Here is a 23715-nt window from a genome sequence, read left to right on the forward strand (position 1 = left end):
TGGAAAACTGTTACTTTTCATCCCTTCCCTAAGGGAGCCAAGAATGGTGCATCTTGAGGTCCCCATATGGTATCTTCAGAGATGGGATTAAGTTATTCTGATTCAGGGCAATATCTATAGCTGGACTATTTTTGGATTATTTGGAAAACAAATAATCACATTTACCTCGCCTTAACCATCACATCTCTCTTTTCTTCATTTGTTTTAATTCTGTTAATGTGACTGACATGACCTTTGGAAAGAAATTTTGGCAGTGCTCTGGAAATCTTACCTGTTGATAGCTTTTGGACATGAATACAGTGGGGTCTTGACTTGAGAACTTAATCCGTATTGGAAGGCGGTTCTCAAGTCAAAAAGTTCTCAGGTCAAATCTGCATTTCCCATAGGAATGCATTGAAAACCATTTGATTCGTATCTGCTCTTTTTTGTCCATAGAAACTAATGGGAAGCCGCTATTCCGCCTTCGACCACTAGCGGGGGATATTTTGTTTCTTTTTTTCTTAGGTCAAGAAAGGTTCAGGGAAGGCAGGGAAAATACAGTCCAGGCAGTACAGTACCAGGCAGTCTGAAGACTGTCTCCCAATCCACTCCCTAAACGCTGGGAGGAGTGAGGAAGCAGACAGGCATCCTTTTCACTGGCCAACAGTTAACTGAAAGTTCAAATTTTGCACTTTCCCTGCCTCCCACGTGGGTTTTTTTTCAGTTCTTAACTCAAATCTAAGTATGTAAGTCAAGTCAATATTTTCCTATGAGAGTGGTTCTTAAGTCAAAATGTTCTTAACTCAAGCCGTTCTTAAGTCAAGACTCCACTGTAGCTTGAAAATCTTTGCGTTTTGTGTGTATGCTTTCTTGTAATTAAGTGCTGCCACACTTAAACTCATCTGATGAAATTCATATGAATGATTGTTTTTATGAGATGAGATGAGATTCAAGATGGGTAGGGATTTGAATGGCTCTGTTTTAAAAGTGGTGACAGACAGAACAACCTTTGAGTCTCCTGAGAGCCTGGGAAAGTCATGATAGGAGGGCAGATTTTTCACCTTATCCTAGGGAAACAACTTCAGAGCAAGTTTTTCTCTGGCTCTCACCTGACACAAAAAAGGCATAAACACTCAATGAGCAGTCAGCTGCTGTTTGCAGTCTTTTGCCAGATGTACTGAAATGTTTAGATTTCAGTCATCAGTGAATTTGGAAGTAGGTTTAGACATAAACAGTTGCAAATAATTATACAGAGGTTTGTAGAAATGTTAGGACAAGCATCTGTTACTTTTAAGTGGAAGTCCACTGCAAGTTTTTCAAACTGTTAAGCCGTGTTTCTGTAATAGAGCCTTGTGGTGCAGTGGTTAAATTGCAGTAGTACTGCAGCCAAAACTCTGCTCTCAACATGGGTTCAATCCCAGCTAGCTGGCTCAGGATTGAGTCAGCCTTCCATCTTTCCAAGGTTGGTAAATTGAATATCCAGGAAGGAGGCAATGTGTAGCTTAAATTGTAAACTGCCCAGAAAGTGTTTGAAGTGCTATAGGGCGGTATGTAGGCAACACACTTGGCTTTTTAAATAGGAAATCCTGCACCGATGAACATTCTCTGGAGGAAAAAGTAATTTAAGAGGGGGACTCAATTTATTTCAGAGTGGAATTGTGGTTATTTCCTATGTAACCAGCTGGGTGTTATATAAATTGAAGGGAGAGAGGGAAGGGAAGGGAATTCTGCTGGAACTGGGCTAAAATGCCTTACGTTTTTTACTCATAAAATCTCCACTGCCATTACAGTCTTCTCTTTCTTCTTTTACTTGTAAAGCTTTGTATAGAAGGAGCGCTCATGTTTTTCTAAGGTTATATCTGGCATTTGAGTGGCAAAGTTTCCATTTTGGTTTTGATAATCTACTATGTGCATAAGTTGCTTGGACCTGATATAGCTACATTGCTCTTGTCATTTTGTGGGAGATCTGTAGACATGACGAATAGATTGATTGGGCACTGCATGAGCAGGAGGCATCTTTTGTGTATACTGTAGGCTTATATTCAATCTACCTTCTGCAGCCATTCACAGCAGAGGGAAAGAATTGGCTGTGGATCTAATGGCTACTGGGGGAAAACAGAGAGAAATTCATGCCCCACATTCTGCAGACAGGTGAGTCAAGGCTGCTTACGCTATAATTTTTGTAATACCAAAAAAGAGAGAATTGTAAAATAATAGGGCCCCCCTTTCTCAAGCCACTTCACCCCCTCAAGCAGGTGTAGTACACTGGAGAACTAAAAAATAAGAATCAGAATTTGGGATTGTGTTTTTAAAGTAACATAGCTGTTAGTCATCCTCTGCCCCAGGATGATTAGGTGATACTTGTTACTTGATGAGATAGTAATGAGTTCCTAATCGAAACTTTTATTATTATTATTATTATTATTATTATTATTATTATTATTATTATTATTATTATTATTATTATTATTATTATTATTATTATTAGTAGTAGTAGTAGTAGTAGTAGTAGTAGTAGTAGTAGTATTAGTATTAGTATTAGTATTAGTATTAGTAGTATTATTAGTATTATTAGTATTATTAGTATTATTAGTATTATAATATACAAGACACAGTCTTGTTTATTATCATTATTATGGCTGTTTTACAAAGTACACCTAAAAATAAAATCACCCAAAATGTTATTCATTGCATTGAAAATGATGTTGCCATTTGCTGCATTGTGCAGAAAAATAAGTAATTTTAAAAAGTTATGCCAAAATGAATCACATGTAGCATTATTACTTGTTGCTTGTACTGTAATGTGTTACTTGCAAGCTTTAATAAGTATGGGTTCCATATTTTTTATTCACCACTGCCTTGCAGAATGCAAAATTTTGGTTTGGAAATCACCCGTCTTGCATGCATGCCATCTGCCTGTATGACTGAGCTCCCTCCGCTCCTTCCATCTCTTAACCAGCGCTTTTGGGGGGGGGCATGAGTAATAAGGCAAATGGAGTTGCATGGGTTGAATTATTTCACAGAATGATGCTACTGGTCTCGGCATGTTTTCATTTCCGTGTGAACATTTTTTTAACTTTGCAAAAAAAAAAAAATGAAATAACTGTCAAATTAATTGTAGCAATATTTTTGATCTCTTTGTCCCAGAGAAAACATAACGGTTAGCATCATTCGGGGCTCCACATACCTATTAATCTTCACGACAGCCTTTAAGAGTTCTGTTATTCTGAATTATACAGGGTCATATAGGTCAGCTAAGGCTGAGAGATGGTGGCTTGCTGAGGCCACCTAGTGAATGTGTATCTGTGTTGAGACTTAAATCACAGCCTTCTGGATCACGCGCTGCATGGCCCCTTTGTTAATCTGCTCCTGAAAAATAATGGTGGCATAGCTCCCGGCCACTTTCCTGTCTTATCTGGAGACATTTTAAACCTAAACTCTTGTGTAAACTTGTTTTGTGGTTAACTTTTTAAAATAGCATTTTAAAACCTTAATTTACATCATGGGTTCAGGAAGTCTTCACTCAGACAAAGTACCAACTGTGAATTTACATGGTTGGTAACTGGGAAGTATTTAATTTGAGTGAAGATTTCCTGAATCTATTAAGTCAATTAAGGTGTGTGTGTGTGTGTGTGTGTGTGTGTGTGTGTGTGTGTGTGTGTGTGTGTGTACATACACACAGTTGTGAATAATATATAGTTCTAGCTAAGTGTTGTAAACAACAGCGAACCACTGAACAAGTTTAAACAAAGTACCATAGGTATAAAATTATTGGAGATAAGATATGAAGCCAGCTGGGACCAATGCCGTTTGGGGTGGTTTTATTTTGTATTAGAGGGGCTTGGGGGCTTCATGTGCCTTACAGGCTGCAGGATGTCCCTCTGTACTTTAGAAGCCGATAGTGGTGGTGGTGGGGGAACAACACTGTGCCTGCAACATGAGAGATTTTTAAATTGTCTGCTGGAGTGCTGCTAAATCAGTGCTGCTAATTCAGAATTCTTTGATGTAGTTCAAGGATTTCTTTATGTGAAACTATGCTCAAGATGTAACAGCAGAGGTGTGATATTTCTTGAAATTCTATGCATAGTCTGGATATGTGCTGAGATGGATGTTGGTGTGTTTATATTTATTCCACTTATGAAAGAAATTTTAGAGATGGACATGAAGTGCAGGTTCAGCAGTTCATTTTTTTCCCTCTAGTCCATTGATAAATTGGCTGGTCAATTGGTGCCTGACTTATCCATGCACTGCCTCTGACTTGGCACCCACCCGGGGAGGCCGGGCTGAGAAGTGCCAAACACCTTTTCGGCTTATAAATGAACTGGCAAGAATTGCCGAATCGGTGGTATGTGTCCATCTCTAGAGATAATGTTAGCCTTATCTCAATCACACTTTTGAAATGAGTATGTAAATGGAAGAGGTTCTTCATTATTTACTTTTCTGCAGTTTCCCAATTTTAAAGAGCGTATAAAATGTGTACAGTGGTGCCTCGCTTAACGGTGATAATCTGTTCCAGGAAAATCGCTGTTAAGCGAAAACATCGTAAAGCAAAAAAATCCCCATTGAAACGCATTGAAACCCATTCAGTGCGTTCCAGTGGGGTAAAAACTCACCGTCCAGCGAAGATCCTCCATAGGGCGGCGATTTTCGCTGCCTGTACAGCGAGGAATCCGTCCCTAAACACAGTGGGGAGCCACTTTAATCACCTGGTGGCCATTTTGAAACCACCCATCAGCTGTTGGAAAATCGTCGTTTTGCGAAGAATCGGTTCCCGAAGCAGGGAACCGATCATCGCAAAATGAAATTTCCCCATTCAGACCATCATTTTGCGATCGCAATTGCGATCGCAAAAAGATCGTCATTAAGAGGTTTTGTTGTAATGTGGGGCAATCGTAAAGTGAGGCACCACTGTATTAGGGTAAATTGCTCACAAATACACATAGAGAGGTTAAAATAAGACCTGTCTTGCATTAGTTAAGGGAGTTTCCTTGAAAAATTTGTGTATATTAGGGAAAACAGTACAGTATATAAAATGAGTACATTTGCAGAAATCTGCCAAAAATACATGTTGAGTTTTCACATGGCTTTCTTCAAAATGGTCAGAAACCCGTGTGGAAATGTGACAAAAGTGGAAAAATTGGAAGAGGATCCAAGATGGTCAGGTTTGTCTGTCCATAACCAAAACATGTCCCCTAAATGACCTGATTTCACAAATGATCCAGACTGTACACAAGATGAAAGGCAGTGAGCGTCTTTGTGTTTTTACATCTAACATCACAAAACTGCTTGTAAAACTATTTGACACCTTCTGTAACTAAAATTAATGTATAGCATCTAGAGGTCCAATGGACAGAAGTCTAGTCACAAAATCTTTGTGCTGGAGGTACAGCATAGAGGCAGTTTTTCAAAGGTCAGTCCTTTCTTAGTGTCTTTTAACTAGCTAGTATGAAGTGTTGGGGGACTGTCTGGTTCAGCAGTCCATGAGGCTTTTTTTTAAAAAAAAAAATCTGCAAAGGAAGAGAAAAACTGGTACAAATTCCCACATCCTGAGCCTTGTATCAGAGAAGTGCAACTTTGGATCCAACTAAAATGTGTGTGTGTTGGGTTTTTGGTGTGAACAATATTTTAATTTCATTTATTTAAGTTTGTAACACCCTTCTACTCAGTGACTACCTCAGGCACGATACAAAACAATGGACAAAACCCTGTTGTGTAAGGTTATGCCGGTGTAAACTGGATTGAAATTAATCAATTTAAAACAATTGAAAGCTTCCTGTTCCCCCCAACTTCTTTCAGGTTCTGAGGCTCTCTAGGGCTCCCTTTAATGCCCTGGGGAAGCCTTTGGGAACAAAGCCTTTAATAGTCAAAAATGGCTGCCCCATCAGTACCAGCAGTCCAAATCCCGGCAGTGGTGGTTACTATTAAAGGCTTCCTTCCCACAAGGCTCCCAGAGGGAAGAAGGGATCCCTGTCAATCCGAAAGGTGCGGGGGAGGTTTCATTTAGTTTCAATAAATGATTTCCAGCACTGGATCCAGTTTATGCTGGTGTAACTTTATGTAACAGGCTTTTTGCCTGGTTAAAAAAAAATACATAAACCAGAATAGTAAAGTATATTAACTACAAAAGAGATATAAAAAGTTGCTTGTGATATTCTGTGCATTTTAATAATTTAAGTGCAAAGGATGCACCCTTTCTTAGAAACATTGTGATCACCTATTTTGGTGGGAGTACTAGTAGTCTTGCTGAATATTAAGACAGTCCTTGGATTTTGCCTGATAGGCTTCTAATGTAAGCAGCCACTAGAAAAAAGTTTTTAAAAAACAGATAGAAGTTATAATTTTAAAGATTATTTAATCCTGAGACTGCCTTTTCAAATGTGCCAGCTAAATTGTTGGATAGCCTTCTAAGACAGATTTCTCTGGTTCCCCCTTTGTCTGCCTTTAAACAGTATTTTATGTTATGCAGTATTTTAAATTAGAACACATGTTTACGTGGTTTTATGTTTGGTGCATGTTGATATGGTTCTTACACTGTGTTTTTTTTTTTACAACATTATTTTTTGCAGGGATTTTAGGAAATGTATTGCATTATGTATTTTTCATTTATCCCCTGCCTTGAGTATGACTTATTATAGGAAGGTAAGATAGAAATACCTAGTTACTATGCCCTAGTAACTTGCCGTTTGTTTAGTTGAGAAAAGCTGCTATATGTACAAAAGGACATGCAAGAATGGGCTCATGTTACAGGAAGCTAGAGATCGATTGAATATCAGGAAAAACGTCCTAACTGTTAGAGCAGTAAGACAGTTGCCTCGAAAGGTGGTGAGTGCTCCAACGCTAGAGGCATTCAAGAGAAACTTAAGACAAACACCTGGCAGATATCCTCTGATTTGTATTCCAGCATCGAGCAGAGAGTTGGTTTTGATTAGGCTTTTTCCAACTTCACTGTTCTGTGATTCCATGAAAAGGAATTAATGACGAGTCTCTTCTGGTAAAGTACAGAAAGAGTATTGTCATAATACATGCACATAAGTGTATTACATTAGGTACAGTCCTATAAAAGTTGCAGCCTGTTTTGTATTTCAGTATACCTCACTTTAGACTTCTGTTTATAGGATTAAAATTTTACAAAACATTCTGTCTGAACGTTCGTGGTAATGTGGCCACAATACTGTATTTTTGTATAAAATTTGAGTTAATTTTGGTTTGTGTGTTAAATCTGATATTTAGATTTTCATTTATACTATACCTTGTGTTTGGCTGTCTAGACTTTCTGATAATTAGTTTTACTTGGAAAACGGGAGGTTTCTTGAGGATGAAATAGTAGCAATACAAGGAAGAAAATACAATGTTGTCGTCTTTACAGTTTTATCAATGTTCCCTCACTGAATTTCACCAGTGATCATTTTTTGTAAGAAAGGGCACTGTATGGAAATGTTACAAAGACAATCCTATAGGTTAAAGAAAAATGAAAGCATGAGGAATCCATATACTGTGACAAAGAGCAGAAAAGACCTGGCTGAAGAATTAAGAGGTTTAAATAATACTCCGTTCAATAATGGCTGGACATGGTTTTGTGGTCATAGGACTTACCTGAAGAACGTCAGTGGGACGCATGATTTAGATCAGTGGTTCTTAACCTTTTTGAAAGAAACGCCCCCTTGAGCCATTGAGGAAGTTATCATCGCCCCCCTCCCCGCGGTGATATCTTTATTATTTATTTATTTATTTATTTATTTATTTATTTATTTATTTATTTATTTATTTATTTAAGACACTTAAATCCAATGACCCCTGAAAACAAAATTAAATTCCAAGAAAATGAAATGCCCCCCAAAAAGTAACATTTAACAATTTAGTTGCAAGTGAATTTTAAGACGCAAAAAGAAATATAAAAAGGGCATAAAAACAAATGCAGGAACTAAAAATTTCAAGACAAAAAGTCTGAAACTAAATTAAAATTGGAGGAAAATATATATTCATGCACACTGTAAAAAGGCTACAGCCATCTGCACAGGTTTGGCTTGCTCCAGCGCCCCCCTACCGCCCCCTTCTGCTCCAGCGCCCCCACGCCGCCCCTTTTCGTTCTACTGCCCCCCTGAAAAATGAAATCGCCCCCTGGGGGGCATTATCGCCCACGTTAAGAACCACTGATTTAGATCATTGTCAAAAGCGGCATTTCCCTCCTGATGATTTGAATCATGTTGTACATATGTTGTACTTTTGCACTAGTCCAGCTGTTTATATATAAATGGCTTGTCAGCTGTATATTTGTAAACATTTGCTAAAATTTGTCATGTAGCTTCTCAACCCAGTGGGAATAATGTCACTGGCAACAGGACATTCTTGCTAATTAGAGATGGGCACCAACTGCCAGTTCAGCCGCTTGTGCCAATTTATTGCCTGAACAGTACATCTGAGCCTCTCCTCTTCCAGTGGACACCCACCTGGAGGCAGTGGACTGGCTTCCCTGCCCTGCTTCCTCCAGTCACTGCCCCAGAACACCTGTTTGGGTGATAAACAAACTGGCACGAACCACTAAACTGGCAGTTCGTGCTAATCTCTAATGATAATTTTAACATTCCTGCTTTGATTTCAAGTTGCACACAACTTCCTCTCATTGTCTGCAAGTTGGTTGCAAATCAAAATCGAAGCGGGGATGCATAAAGTGCAGCGGTTTGTCTCTGCTGGGGATGTCACTCCCACCATACTGACAGAGCTGTGTAACAGGATACGGGGTCACTGCGATGGGAAAAAGTGAGAGAAGTTTGAAATTTGGCTTCTTTCTCATGTTTTTTTTTTAACCATCTCCCCCCCCCCCCCCCAGGTAAACTGACATCCTTTAAAATGTAATGGCCCAAATCTTGTTTGTTATGTTGGCAAACAGAGTGCAGGTTGTAAGGTTTCTGAAAGTGAATTGCATTTAGTTAACAAATTACTGTAAGGTGCTCTGTTACATACTGAGTTGACCACAGCAGGAAATGTTCGTGATCATTTCTTCTATTCAGAAAATTTGCCACCAAAAATTACACCATCTGTACGCCATCTTAAAGCATCAATGGAGTTTTGGTCAAATTGGAGATAGAAGGTCTATAAAGGATATATACAAGGGATGAAACATTAAGGGGTCTGATGTGTCTGTAGCCCTGCATGACTGCAATCCTGGCATGTTTTGCCACGTGTGATTTGCATTGTAGATGATACGGTTGCATGGGGGAACAAAACATTTTTCCAACTAATTCCAAGAAAATAGGTGGAGTGGGAGAAAATGTAGATATTGTAATTTTTATTTCTGATGTAGTATGAGGAGCTACAAATATGAAGCTGTTTGTGGCTTATCCCTCTTTTACTTTGCTTTTGTTGTAAGTTTGAGTATATTTATAGTGTGTGGCTTTCCCTTTTTTCCTCCCCTCTTTTCTTTAGTACAATGCTTCACCGCAACAGCCAAGGGAGATAATTAAAAGCAGGAGTCTGGACAGGAGGCTACAGGAACCAATAGTTTTAACGAAATGGAGGCACAGCTCAATTGTGTTGGATATAAATGACAAGGTAGGAAATGTTCTAAAAGAACAGTAAAGAATTTACTGTCACATATATAGTTTTTATACCCTTTAAAATAAAAGTGTTCTAAGAAAATAAAATCCTTGGTGCCAGATGGTGAGCTAGATGCTAATGAATGACTCCCAGATAAATGCATGTTGAATTGTGATCTTAGTCTCAATAATGAGTTCCGCAAAATCTTTTTTAAAAAAATATTTCCTGATGAATATGAATTACTGTATTTTCCCGTGTATAAAACTATACTTTTGTCTAAAATCTTTAGACTAAAAATTGAGGGTCATTTTATACATGGAAGTAACTGAGGAGAGAACAAAAATAAGTGGAGGGGAAAGCAGGGATCAAAGCGATCCAGCAGCACTTTGATCCCTTTCCTCCTACACTTGCTAAGCCGCACTTAGATTTCTTAATTTTGAATTAGAAAAGTGGGGGGCATCTTATACATGGGGCATCTTATACACGGAAAAATATTCATTTAGATTTTAAAAAATTATGTCTGTTTGTTGTTGAGCTTCTGCTGTGTGGAAAGTTCTGCAAAAATAACAATGTGGGGTCATGCTGGTTGTGAAAGTACCAATTTTTATGAAGAAATCCATCCTCAACTTCCACAATGGTAGTTGACTTGATCCTACATGACTACCCTGATAGAATGTTCTGTTCAGCGGAAGCTCAGTTTTGACCATAATTTATTTCCAGATGGTAGTTTCTGGAGCTTCCTTCACATCAGCTGGAGCTATTCATTTTTATAAAGGAAAATAAAATGGTTAGGGTTGAGAGCATACATAAGTCTAGGCGTGGGGGAGAGATCTGGATCCCACCCCTTATATTGGAACTGTGAGAGTTTGGAAGGAAGTCAACTCAGCTGTAGCTTTAGCAACTGTTGCTTCACTTACAGACAGGGTTCCTTGATGGGGGGAGTTCTGTAACAAAATGGAAGACTTCTTTGCCTCAGTTGGCTATAATTCCTATATAGAGAGTCTTAGTAAGGTCGTACAAGATGACCCTGAGGCACAGGACAGTTTCGTATGGGAATACTTCACATTCAAACCCCATTTAGGGCTGGATTGGGTCCTTTTCTTTTTTCAAGGGCTGCACTCAGTTAGGACCAGTCTATCACAGGTACAGTAGTTGGATTTGGAAGTGGAAATGAGCCGCAGTCAGACCTGAACATCAGAATCAGAGGGAACAATTTTCTCCTCTATGTCTAAGCTTATAACAAAATACATTGTGTAAATGAAATGGTGTTGTACTCAAACTGTAATGCCAAGTAGTTTGAATAATTAATTAATTAATTAATTAATTAATTAATTAATTAATAATTAATACCCTGTCCATCTAGACCAAAGTCTACTGAATGGAGACAGATGTGAATTTCAGAGATGCTTAGTCTGTCATCATACTTTGAAATAATTTCTAGTAATAAGACACTTATTTGGGTTTAACTCTGCATTCATGGGTCTCTTTCCCCCCGCTTATTCTCCCAACAATCCTGTTGAGTAGTTTAGGCTGAGAGAAACTGGCTGAAATCCTGTTGACGTAGCAGTGTGCACACAAGGCATTGGCTACATCCTTTCAGTGTTCATTAAATGTTTCTGACCCCCCCCCCCCATCCAAGGTTCTGAAGATCATTAGGAATCCCCTTTGTTCTGGGGAAGCCTTTGGGGGCATTTCCTTAATGTATGACAATAGCTGTTGCTGGTCTGGGAATCACTAGCAGGACTGTCGACAGCAATTTTGGACGCCGACTTTTGTAGCTCTTGACTGTCTAACTACTGCAGTACAGTGCCTATCATTGCCTGCAGTGCAATGCCCCAAATAAGAAAACATACAACTACAAAGGACTATTTTTATATGCATTGCTTTTTAAGGAAAAGTGATCATTGGCCACATTTTTTAAAAAGCCCCTAATTTATCTCCCAGCTTCCTAATCTTTTGATGTCAGGTTTTTAAATGGGATGATGGAATATGTAATTTATCCTTAGTTGAAGAAAAGGATTCTTTTTTAATAAATGAAGCAAATTAGTATTTATTACTAGACGTTGAAACTGTGTAAATTCCTTCCCCTTGGAGGCTTGATTGATGCTGGCATTGGCATTGTTTTGGTACCAAGTCAAGATGTACCTCTTTTTTTAGAGGTTTTGCAGACTAAGTAGCCTCCAAAGGTTTTAGAGCAATGGTTTGAAGGTCTGAATGTTTTAATTTTGTGTTTTAAATGGCTTGATTTTAAATTAATTTAATTATCTTACATTTTAAGCGCTGTAACCTGTTCTGAGATCCTGTAATATAGGATCTATAAATGTTTTAAAATAAAATTATATATATATATATATATATATATATATATATATATATATATATATATATATATATATATATAAATTACTTCAAATCATTCCTGATACTCCTCTATGAAATAGCAATGTTATATTAAAGTAGTTCTTGTATTTTTACAGTTGCCCGCTAACTCTTCTGAACTTCTCTTGCCTAATCCTGCATATTTGTTTACAACCCACCAGGTGCAAGTTAGTATCTGAAACATGCTCTGTTTATAGACAGTATTTAATTATCAGTAGACAATTAAAACGTTACTATGCGATAAAATTACCTGTGTAGAACAAAATGAATACTGTACTGTACATTGTAATTCTAATTTCAAATGCCTTTTTGCAACTTTTGTCCCAGATACTTTAAATTTTAAGGAGCTTCAACTTCATTTCTGTGGTATAACTATTGCAATACATCTTGTTTCATAGGATTCTCCAATTGCTTCAAAAACCACATTCCCTGAAAGTGACTCCTCTCCTTCTTCACCAAAGCACCAAAGCACAGTCAGTATAAAATCTTGCAATATATATATATAGTATTCACAGTAAGTGGAGCTGAAGTCGGGCATTTCAGGGTGGGTGAACGGAACCTTCCACAGTCCTGCTGGCTTTTTCAAGACCGACAAAGAGCAATTCCCCCCCCCCCCCCCATTTTTATTGACTGGTTGAGCATTTGTTTTTAGAACAACACTCCCATTGAAAACAGGAGGTGGGAAATTTCCTGCACCAGCACAGGTTTGATGTAGATCCAAGTTCCTCCCCAAGGAATGAAGAGACTTTGGATCCAGTAAATCAAAAAAGCAAGTCTTGCAAAACCCCAGCATTTGGTTGCGTTACAGTTGCTCACCTCACTTGCAGTACATTTCCCATTTATTTGGAACTTAGGTTGGAGTAGACTTTTATCGGATTGCCCTGTTAATTAGATACAGAAAGCCACCTCTATGCAGTTCAGCTTTCAGCCAATTGCCGCCTCTTGAAAATATTTGAAAAGGAACAGAATTTATTTCCTGTTGTAAGGAACGGAGTAGCCCCTCTTTACCAAATGTTTTGTTTGTGTTCTTCTTTAGGACCAAGAGAAGTATGGATTATTAAATGTAACGAAAATTACAGAAAATGGGAAGAAAGTTCGGCAAGTATCAGAATAACATTTCCAGTGTTTGCAGTCTAGGTCTTTCTTTAAAAAAAATAATATTGTGTCAGATAAAAATACAGTATTGGTGCCAGATAGAAATCTTGAATATTTTTGTATCAATTTTGCTCAAATAGTAGAGTGAGGAAATGTTGTAAACATTCTGTTTGTCAGTTTATTTTAGTCAGAATAAAGTCCCCTTATTGGGGGAAACGTGGCCTGTGAAAGAACCAAATAAATAATAAATAGACTAAATAATACAAGGTCTTTATTTTAAACAGAATAGATCAGCATTTTAAAGACTGTATTGAGAGTAATCCCAGGGAATATAATTTGGAGGAAGGTTTTCCATTTCCGACTGCTAACATTACTAGTTAGCTTTTTACATTCTCTTTGTATCTATGTGTAGGACAGATGGGAATCGTTAGAACTGTAGACTGATAAACTTAACATTTATGTGTGCAGACAAAGTTTGTTCTGTATCTGTGAGCTACTGTGCTACGTTAGTCTGTGGGGGAGTGTTGGGTTGTTTTTACATAACTGTCATGTCTTTTTGATTTCAGCAAACAATACCAGCACTTTTTCTAATAGGTGTCCCTGTAGCCACAGTTGTACAAAAGAGATTTTGTCAAGTACCATTGGGTGAGCTGACATAATTATCCTTAACTGTGTACAAATGTCTGCTTCTTTTACAGAAAGAATTGGATGTCCTCGTGGGCAGTCTTGCAAGGTGCCTCTTTGCTGTTTACCAAGACTCAAGGAGGTGGGACTAGTTGGGTAAGTAGTTGAAGATAATTCTCTTTTTCAAAAGAAGGATTATGTTATTGCCTGTTGTTATAATATTCTCACTGTTCTCTCTCCTTTACCACTAATGCAAACATAGTTAAGAAACTGTGAATTGGCTGCAGGGATCAGCTGCAGTCATATTGAAGAAGTGATTATATTGGCTGAAAAAAAGAACAGCTGCAGTCATGGAAATTGCTGCAGCTGTCCCAGCGCAAGCAGATGATTTAACACACATTATCCACCTAAAAGAGCAACTGTTCAGAACTATGATCCTGTGTGAACGGTCTCATCATAGCTAGCAAGTTAAATTGTAGGGATTCCGAAATGAGGCTAAAAAGCATTCCCTCAATAATCGGAGTTTGGAATATCAGCAAAGCTTGTTATTTGTTAGGCATCCCTTGATGATTAAAACCTTAAGTATATTTAAGATACCAAATTTGAGCAGCCTACAGATCAGCACATTTCTGCCTCTAGTTTATCCTCTGTGGCTGTTTCAGAACCATCTGCTTTGCAGATATTTTGCATCCCTTTCCATAGGCTTTGACATAGTGATAATTAATCTGTGCACATGTGAACCTATACAGTCTTTTACCTCCTCTTAAGAAGCCCTGTATTGGACATCCTGATTTTTTGAGATCTTTTCTTCCTGTCTTGGAAGTTCTGTGAGAAATAGGCACATGCCATTAAAATATACACTCTTATAGAAAATAAACTAAGCTATTCTGCCTCATGTGTGCTACATGGTTTGCTTTTACTATTTTTTAACTTTATGAAGGTGAAATTGTAAAATTTTGGTATGTATAGAATACTTTACCAGTTGCGTTCTTGAAATTTGTATTGGATTCTGTTAACATATTAGATTCATATTAGTGCTTTGCTAAGTCACTTTCGGCTATAAACAGCTTTGTCCTTGTTGTGAAGTGCTTTGAAGTTTTAAAGTGGTAATCAGGATAGACTATTTAAGTGTCTTCATGCGCTCAGGAATTTGGTACTCAGTGTACTAATCGTGATCATGCCACAAGATGTGAGAGCTTTGGAGTCTGGTTTTGGAGAAGGAGTAGAGCCCCTTCTTCTGCCTGCAGGTTAGCTGAATGTGTACTACTTTATTGTTGTTTCAATTGTTAAGGTCATATTAATGAGCTGCCACATGTTGTGTACATGCCATCTCTTTTCCCTTCCTCCTGTTGTGTAGGAAGGAGGACTATTGACAATTTAACGTTACTTAGCAATCTCTACCCCCTCCCACACCCATTTCCATGATAGCTGGAAGACACAGGCAACATATAATGTAAAAGAAAGAGAGAGAGTAAGGAAGGGATGAGATGACAAGATGGGCAAAAATAGCATGTTCAAATTGTAATTCTGAAACTGCTGCCAAGAAATTGCTTTAGGTAGTGATGACCCCAAAAGGATGTTATTGCGGAGGGTGCAGAAAGGCTTGTGTCCTTTTTTCTGAGTTGCATGGCTTTGCATTGATCAGAAAGGAACAGAGAGCTCAGTTATGGAGGCCCTCTAGAAAAAAAGTTACAAATGCTTGTGTTTTTCCCCTAGAAGTTCGGAGGCAACCAGTCTAAGCCAGAGTTCACGGTGGATTTGAGAGGTGCAGTTGTTGACTGGGCTTCAAAGGACAAATCTAGCAAGAAGAATGTAATTGAAGTAAGTTTTTAATTTTTTCACCCAAGTTTAATGTGCTGGCTTGATGGAAGGGACAAAAGGATGCTGTGTTGGGCATTTTAAAAAATTGCAATTTCTTAATAAACCTTATAAGAGTAGAATTCAAAAGCAGGTGTTGATGGTTTTCAATTAACGAGATGCAGTGTAACCACTGTCCTACATTTGGAGAGATGGAGGGAGATATTTAACATGTGTACGTTAATTCTAATTTTTGCATTCCTTTTATTTTAAAGCTGAAAACACGGCAAGGAACTGAATTGTTGATTCAGTCAGATAATGACATTTCTGTAACAGAATGGTTTAAAGTTCTTAAAAATGCTATCAGTAATCAGGTATGTATTTAAACACTGCCCTTCCTGTTCTCGAAAATGTATACTGGCCGGTGTGATAAAAACTTGAGCCTAAAACAACTAGTTGAAGCAATAGTTTGGACATGGAACTTATTCAGCTGTTTTTGAATGTTCAGGAAGAACAACGGTTGAGGTGGGTTTTTGTAACTGGTAGCAGATGAGAAAAGTATGCCCAAATTTGATGCTTTCTCTCAGTGCATTAAAATCAAAATCTTTCTAAAACATCATACTTAGTGCAGCTGGATAACCCACACTCAGCAATATGGTTAAATAGCATGGACAGTAAAAATTGCATATTGATTTTACTATATTTTGAATATTTTGAACAAAATAATGAATAGCAAAGGAGAACATAATGAGGAATGTGTGGACCTCTTAAACTTATTATAAGCTGTATGCAATGAGTTAAAAATTGTTCAGAATCCATGCCTGAACTTTCTGGTAGCTCAGGTTTGGAATCTAACTACTCTTTATATTTATTTATTTAACTTATATGCTGTCCACTCTACCCAAAGGTCTCTGGGCGGCTTACAACAATTAAAATACAATAAAAAGATTAAACAATTAAAATACAATTAAATATGAAGCTATGTGGAACACTAGACCGATCCCGAGTGTTCCTTATAAACTGTGTGTGTGTGCTCATTGAGTTCCATCGATGATGCACAGGGGCATGTAGTTTGTTTACTTCCCATTTCGAATGAAGCCCCGCCTACTGCTGCATGAATGGAGTGAGGCTCACGTCTAGCGGGACAGAAAATTAGAGGGAATGTTGCCAATCACTTTTTTGCAATCATGAAGTATGAACTATTCCTTAAATGTCTCACTTACCTTGAAAACCCTATTAGGGTCGCTGTAACTGAGTTCCAGCTTGACAACACATAATGTAATTATGGTGAATGGGAATTCACTGAACTGTCAATAGGCTGTAAAGAATCCCGAGCATCATTTTGCAAGTATGTAACATTAGTGAGATGCTCTCAATAGCTTTCTGAAATGTACAGGATTTTGGAATGGATACCTGGCAGTGGCAAGAAGCCTATACAGATAACATCTAGCTGAATGACTCAGCTTATTATCTGCTATTAACAGAGAAAAATGAACTTTCAGAGGCTTGGCAGATCACAGTGTTACACTGACTTCACTGCCTGGCTCTGGCCTACTGTTGTACAAGACTTCAGCAGCAGGTATCTCTAGTCCAGGTTCTCCAAACTTTTGACTGTGAGGGCCCCACACCGAATATTATCATCTTTGAGGGCCAAAGGAACAGGAATGTACACCCACACCCACAAACGCACACACATCATAGGAAGATGTACTAACACCATAGTTCTGCAGAGTAGCGAAGTGAAAATGGTGGCACTAACACTTCCAATATATTTCCCAGAGTGATTGTCAACTTTTCATCAAAGCCACATCTGTTCCCAATGAATTGGGCTTTGATTTTTAAAAAGAAAGGGGGTGGGGGAGAGAGATACTTTAAGAAAGATGAAAGGAGGTTGTTCCTTACCCTTTGGAGAGATTGTAGCCTCCATTAGGTTCTGGAACACTGTGGGAAGGGCTAATAGAAACTTTTAAAAGCTGTCAATGAAATTAATATGATCAGGAGAAGGTATTATGCTAAACAGTGGCCTCATGTGTAGAAGTTATCTCTGGTTTTCTGATACATGTGTTCACAGTGTGAAGAAGTTGTTTACAGAAGCTGTGGAAGAGGAAGCTGTTAAAAATTAGTACTCAATTGTCAAACAGATGAAAACACATAAAATATCATGAAACCTCAATTCCGTTAAATTATATTAAAGCAGTTTGAAACAAAACTTACTGTGTTACTGTTTCGGAAAGGTAAAGAATGTTGTATTTGCAAAGGCTTTCACGGCCAGATCTAATGGCTGTTGTGGGTTTTTCGAGCTCTTTGGCCGTGTTCTGAAGGTTGTTATTCCTAACATTTCGCCAGTCTCTGTGGCCGGCACTCTGTGCTGTCCTCTGAAGATGCCGGCCACAGAGACTGGTGAAACGTTAGGAAGAACAACCTTCAGAACACGGCCAAAGAGCCCAAAAAACCCACAACAACGAGTAAAGAATGTTCTTCATTTCATAGGCTTTTCTTCATTAGGAAAGCTGCTAAATTTTGTAAAAGGAAGACTAATTTTTTTCCTGTAATCTGAATAGGCAGTGGAGTCTGATGAAGTATTAGATGATGAAATGCCAGATTCCCCTGGGGCAGAAAAACAAGACAAAGAGAAGGACCATAAAGACTCCAGAAAACTTCGCTGTAAGTTGCTGTCTCTTTTTGTTTAGCTTATTTTCACACACCATCTCCTCTGGTATCTGCATTATGGATGGCAATTGTGTGCACTTGACATGTTGGCTAAAATCCAGCATGGTAATTTATGCTGTATATGGTTGATGATGTCAACAGCCTTACACGGCATAAGTTATAGTGCTGGATTACATCCATGTTGAGGAGGCCAGATCTGTTTCTCCTTGCCTATTTATCACTTTAATTCCTGAGTAAATAGACATGGACTAGATAAGATTTAATAAGTAGAAACTCAATCCAGTGTTGCTCATGTTGGTCCGTGGAAATATCTGTTCTAGAGGAGGATATGAGAAACAGGTTCATAGCTCAGGAGCTGTTCTGGATCTGAACATACTACCAGATTCGTAAGTTGGAGTGTTGAATCAGAAGGACATATGATCAAGCCTAACCCTTTGTGAGACAAGGAGGTTTGAATGGTGACATGCCTGGTAAACCCCCCCCCTTTTTTTAAAAAATAAAAATAAAAACAATAATCTAGGACACTTTCTGTGTGGCTGCTGTTGAAAATGGTCTACCGTGTTTCCCCAAAAATAAGACAGGGTCTTATATTAATTTTTGCTCCAAAAATGCAGTAGGGCTTATTTTCTTCATGTACAACAATCTACATTTATTCGAATACAGTCATGCCATCTTCTTCTGGTGGCTGCACAATGCTGCAAAGTGGTGGAGGGCGGGGTTTCACTTAACTGGGGCTTATTTTGGCAGTAGGGCTTATATTATGAGCACCTTGAAAAATCATACTAGGGCTTATTTTCAGGTTAGCTCTTATTGTCGGGAAAACAGGGTAGAAGCTACAACTAGCGCAGCATGTAACAACCATATGTTACCACTATTGATTACAAAGAAACACTGAACACTAATTCTGTCTTAGCCTTATGGATTGGTGGTTTATTTTCAGACCACACTGCTTGTTTTGTTTTTAAAGGTCTTCATGGGTGAGGTCTGGTTATGTAACTGTGGAGATGAGACACGTGTTTCCATCACCCTTCTTTCTAGATGGCTACCTCTTTTGAATGTTTTTGTTCCATCTAAGGGCACAGTTCTTTTCATAGAAAGATGGCTTCTGTGAGCCCCTCAAGCAGTGTGAGGATGATGTAAATGTTAAGGAATACAGTCTTCTGTAAATCTTATTACCTATTTTAAATGTTTGTATAAAGGTTATCCAAAAGCTTTTGACTGTGTGGACCACCAGCAAACTATAGCAAGTTCTTAAAGAAATGGGAGTGCCTGACCACCTTATGTATTTCCTGAGAAATCTATATATGGGACAGGAAGCAACAGTTAGAACTGGATATGGAATAACTGATTAGCTCAAAATTGAGAAAGGCTGTATATTGTCTCCTGGCTTATTTAACTTATATGAAGAATACATCATGCGAGAGGGAGGACTGGGTGGATCCCAAGCTGGAATTAAGATTGCTGGAAGAAATATCAACAACCTCAGGTATGCAGATGATACCACTCTGATGGCAGAAAGTGAGGAGGAATTAAAGAACCGCTTAATGAGGGTGAAAGAGGAGAGCGCAAATAATGGTATGAAGCTCAACATAAAAAAAAACTAAGATCATGGCCACTGGTCCCATCACCTCCTGGCAAATAGAAGGGGAAGATATGTGACAGTGACAGATTTTACTTTCTTGGGTTCCATTATCACAGTAGATGGTGACAGCAGCCATGAAATTAAAAGACCCCTGCTTCTTGGTAGGAAAGCAGTGACAAACCTAGACAGCATCTTAAAAAGCAGAGACATCACTTTGCCGACAAAGGTCCGCATAGTCAAAGCTATGGTTTTTCCAGTAGCGATGTATGGAAGTGAGAGCTGGACCATAAAGAAGGCTGACCGCCAAAGAATTGATGCTTTTGAATTGTGGTGCTGGAGGAGACTCCTGAGAGTCCCCTGAAGGGCAAGGAGAACAAAACTATCCATTTTGAAGGAAATCAACCCTGAGTGCTCACTGGAAGGACAGATCCTGAAGCTGAGGCTCCAGTACTTTGGCCATCTCATGAGAAGAGAAGACTCCCTGGAAAAGACCCCGATGTTGGGAAAGTATGAGGGCAAGAGGAGAAGGGGACGGCAGAGGATGAGATGGATGGACAGTGTCACTGAAGCTACCAACATGAATTTGATCAAACTCAGGGAGGCAGTGTAAGATAGGAGGACCTGGTGTGCTCTGGTCCATGGGGCCACGGAGAGTCAGACATGACTTAACGACTAAACAACAACAACAATAAAGGTTATTACTGTGGATGCGCTGTTCTCAGGCCTTGTGTTACATTTCAGCTTCCCACCATACACTTCCAGAAATTGCCTATTGATGGTCTACAACATGGCTAAGTCAACTTTGACGGGTGGCACTTCCTTCTTCTTATGAGAATTCTAACATCAGTGCTAGCTGTGCAGTAGATATATTTTGCTGATAACACAATCAATTTTTTAAAATGCATATTCCATTTGCTTTATGCTTTCAGCTATAAAAATATCTGGCAGCATTGATTCTTCGGAACAGAAGAAAACCAAAACAAAACTAAAGAAATTTTTGACCCGACGACCTACGTTACAAGCAGTCCGTGAGAAAGGGTACATCAAAGGTAAGAGATTTCTCTCCTCTTTCCCCCTGCCTGTGGCATTTGTGAGTGAATATTAGTTCTGATTTATTAAATCTCCTGCAATAGCTGTTTCCCAGGAAATGGAGAAGTGGCAGTGAAATTGTAGCATTATTCCTCTAGACCCAGTTTCACAACCAAGCTTGTAGGAACTTTTTTGTGGTAAATAAATAGAGGCTGTGATTTCTCTAGTGGCCCTGAAAGAAAACATAACTACAGCCAACCCTCGACTTATGAACTGCCCCACTTACGAACAATTCAACTTACGAACCGCTCCAATAGGGAAATAGGGAACCCAACATGCGAAGTTCCCTCCAGTTACGAACAGAAAAAAAAGTGCCCCCCTCCCTCCCCGCCTCTCAGCTGAGGGGAAAAAAGGTCAGAAACTTAAAAATAAATAAAAAAAGTCACTTACCAGGCCTTGGTAGCCTCCGAATGGCAGGAAAAACAGCACTAAACAGCTAAAAGCCGGGAGCCTGGCCGCCATTTTGTGCTCTTCTCTGCTCCTGCCCCCCCTCTCCCCGCCTAACAGTTGATCGGCTGGCTCTTAAGAGTAGGGTTGCCAGATACACGGATACTAAAAGGAGGACATAGAAAGACGAAAAGGAGGACAAAGGAGGACATATTGAATGTTTCATTTGAATCATTCCAGATTAAATCCACAATCAATACAATTTTATTACAATAGCTGCCAATAAATGTCTCTTAGTGAATTGACAAAGAAACAGTAATGTTAAAAAAAAATAAAAATAAATTCAATGGAGGCTTTTTTTCAAAATACCGGGAGTGGGTGGGCAGGTGGGGGTGGGGAAAGCCATAAAGTATACAAAAGCCTGACATTTTAAAGATTTTTATCTTTGCCTGCCTGACGGAGGACATTAGGCTAAAAAGGAGGACATGTCGTTCTTTCGCCTGACATCTGGCAACCCTACTTAAGAGGCTTCCAGAGGCTTGCCCAGCACCTAAAAAGGCAGGGGAATAAAGCTGGAAATAAAAATTGCTGCTTTTCCTTTGCCCCCGGGAGGCTTCTGAAAGCGGGGGAGTTTTGTTCCCCTGCCTTTTTAGGTGCTGAGCAAGCCTTTCGAAGCCTCTTAAGAGCCATCCGATCAACTGTTAGGCGGGGAGAGGGGGGGCAGGAGAGGAGAAGAGCACAAAATGGATGCCAGGCTCCCGGTTTTTAGCTGTTTGGTGCTGTTTTTCCTGTAGTTCGGGGGCTACCAAGGCCTGGTAAGTGGCTTTCTTTTATTTATTTTTAAGTTTCTGACCTTTTTTCCCATATGAACGCATTAATTAATTTTCAGTGCATTCCTATGGGGAAATTTGGTTTCGACTAACAAACGTTTCAGCTTACGAACGGACTCCCGGAATGGATTAAGTTCGTAAGTCGAGGGCCCACTGTAGATTCCTTTCAAATATAAATGGGAAAGGCAAGTGTCTTTCAGAGGCGAGAAGTGTTTTCCAGGGTTTTCCATAAGCGTGCTTCTAATCTCTCTCTTGCAATGAGATTTTGCACTAAAAGATCCTTCTCTGTGTGCCTCATTTTATTTATTTATTTGACTTTTATACCACCCATCTGGCTGCCAAGGCCACTCTGAGTGGTTTACTATCTATGACTCCGTGGCTAGTTTGAGCCGTCTTCTCCATGCAAAGTGAGAGACTGTGCTTTTATTCCCTGGCTGGCAGCTGTGTGACTTCCAGATTCCCCTAGGTACTATTAGTTCTTGAGTTTACTGTCGGGCTTTCACTTTCAGCATTTGATGGTCTAAGTTGTGTGGCTATACCGGACATTTTATGTGGGATGTTGGCTATGGGGCTTGGCCTACATGGAGAGATCCCATGTGCCTATTAGACTGGTGTATATTTAGCAGGCCTGGAGGCGAGGCAGGCTTGAGTAGCTGGTGGATTAGGAAGAGAAAACTCAAACTTGTGTTCAGATGTTCTGGGCTAGAACAGCCTCATGTTAGCTGATGTATAGCAATTCAGTGAGATTATTCAAGAATGACAGTAAGGAGAGAGCTTCCCCTCAGCAACCATGGCAAATCTAGAAAAAGAAAACAGGGCCTCTGGTTCTAGTAACTAGAAATTTACTGTATTTTAAGAAAAGAAAAGGTATTATATTCTGTACGTACATGAATAATTACATGTTGAAGTATTCGAAATAGGACATGTAACTGGTGATCTAAGTTAGGGGGGTGATAAATTCAGACATTCAAAAGAATAAGCCCAGAGGCTACAGTCTCAAACTTGTATCTTCAGTCATCTGGTTCTCTCTTTATTTTCCACCCCTCTTCAGATAGTAGAGAGGCATTCCTGTCACTGAACTTGTGAGAAACAAAATCTGAGGTAGCTTTGTCTAGTGTTTCTGGGGTGGGCAATTGTTTCTTTAAGGATGTAGAAAATGGCTTGTCCTCAAGATGGGATTGGCATTTCTAAAGTGTTCAACATTGCCTTCCTGGAGGGTTCACTGACCAGTCAGGGCAAAAGGGGAGGCAATGATCGAACAGAAGGAATGGGTGGACTTCCAGATCACTTCCTTACATTCTAACTCAATCAATTTAGTTATCATATTCTTTCAGATCTAAGAAGCTCACTTCAGTCACTTCTAAACCTTCTGTTTTTCAGATCAAGTATTTGGCTGCAACCTCAGCAGCTTATGTCAAAGAGAAAACAGCACTGTGCCAAAATTTGTGAAGCTCTGTATTGAGCATGTTGAAGAACATGGTAGGTGGAAGATACTTTCAATATAATTAATTAATTTTTTTCCTTAATAAATTTCCGTAGTTCATGTGAATACTATGTCCATATAGCAGATTTGGGGGGAAATGTTACTGGCTCGACACTGTTTCTTCCTTAACTGCTGGAAACCTTTTCTCTAAAAAATTTGTAAACTGGGACTGAAATTTTATAAACTGTTTTAACGATTTCTGCCTAATTGTGAATGTCTGAAGTTTCATTCTCCTCACTCCCGTGTATTCTGTAAAGGTAACATTT

The 23715-nt window shown here is 39.0% G+C and overlaps 1 protein-coding gene across 30 annotated transcripts in view; it reads left to right on the top strand.

Moving 5' to 3' along the window:
- The window catches only part of ARHGAP12 (Rho GTPase activating protein 12), a 65582-nt gene that overhangs the window by 36315 nt on the left and 5552 nt on the right, over positions 1-23715 (top strand). For 15 of the 30 annotated variants that reach the window (XM_073002960.2, XM_073002973.2, XM_073002976.2 and 12 more), the window contains 10 exons: positions 9403-9528; positions 11991-12059; positions 12291-12365; positions 12929-12994; positions 13690-13767; positions 15328-15432; positions 15684-15782; positions 17970-18072; positions 20590-20709; positions 23347-23445. In XM_073002960.2, the coding sequence (XP_072859061.2) occupies positions 9403-9528; positions 11991-12059; positions 12291-12365; positions 12929-12994; positions 13690-13767; positions 15328-15432; positions 15684-15782; positions 17970-18072; positions 20590-20709; positions 23347-23445 (940 nt within the window). The remainder of the gene's footprint in view (positions 1-9402; positions 9529-11990; positions 12060-12290; positions 12366-12928; positions 12995-13689; positions 13768-15327; positions 15433-15683; positions 15783-17969; positions 18073-20589; positions 20710-23346; positions 23446-23715) is intronic. The other 15 variants (XM_073002971.2, XM_073002974.2, XM_078378562.1 and 12 more) reach the window with 3 other exon arrangements.

This window comes from Pogona vitticeps, chromosome 6, assembly GCF_051106095.1.
Source record: "Pogona vitticeps strain Pit_001003342236 chromosome 6, PviZW2.1, whole genome shotgun sequence".
Lineage (NCBI taxonomy): Eukaryota > Metazoa > Chordata > Lepidosauria > Squamata > Agamidae > Pogona > Pogona vitticeps.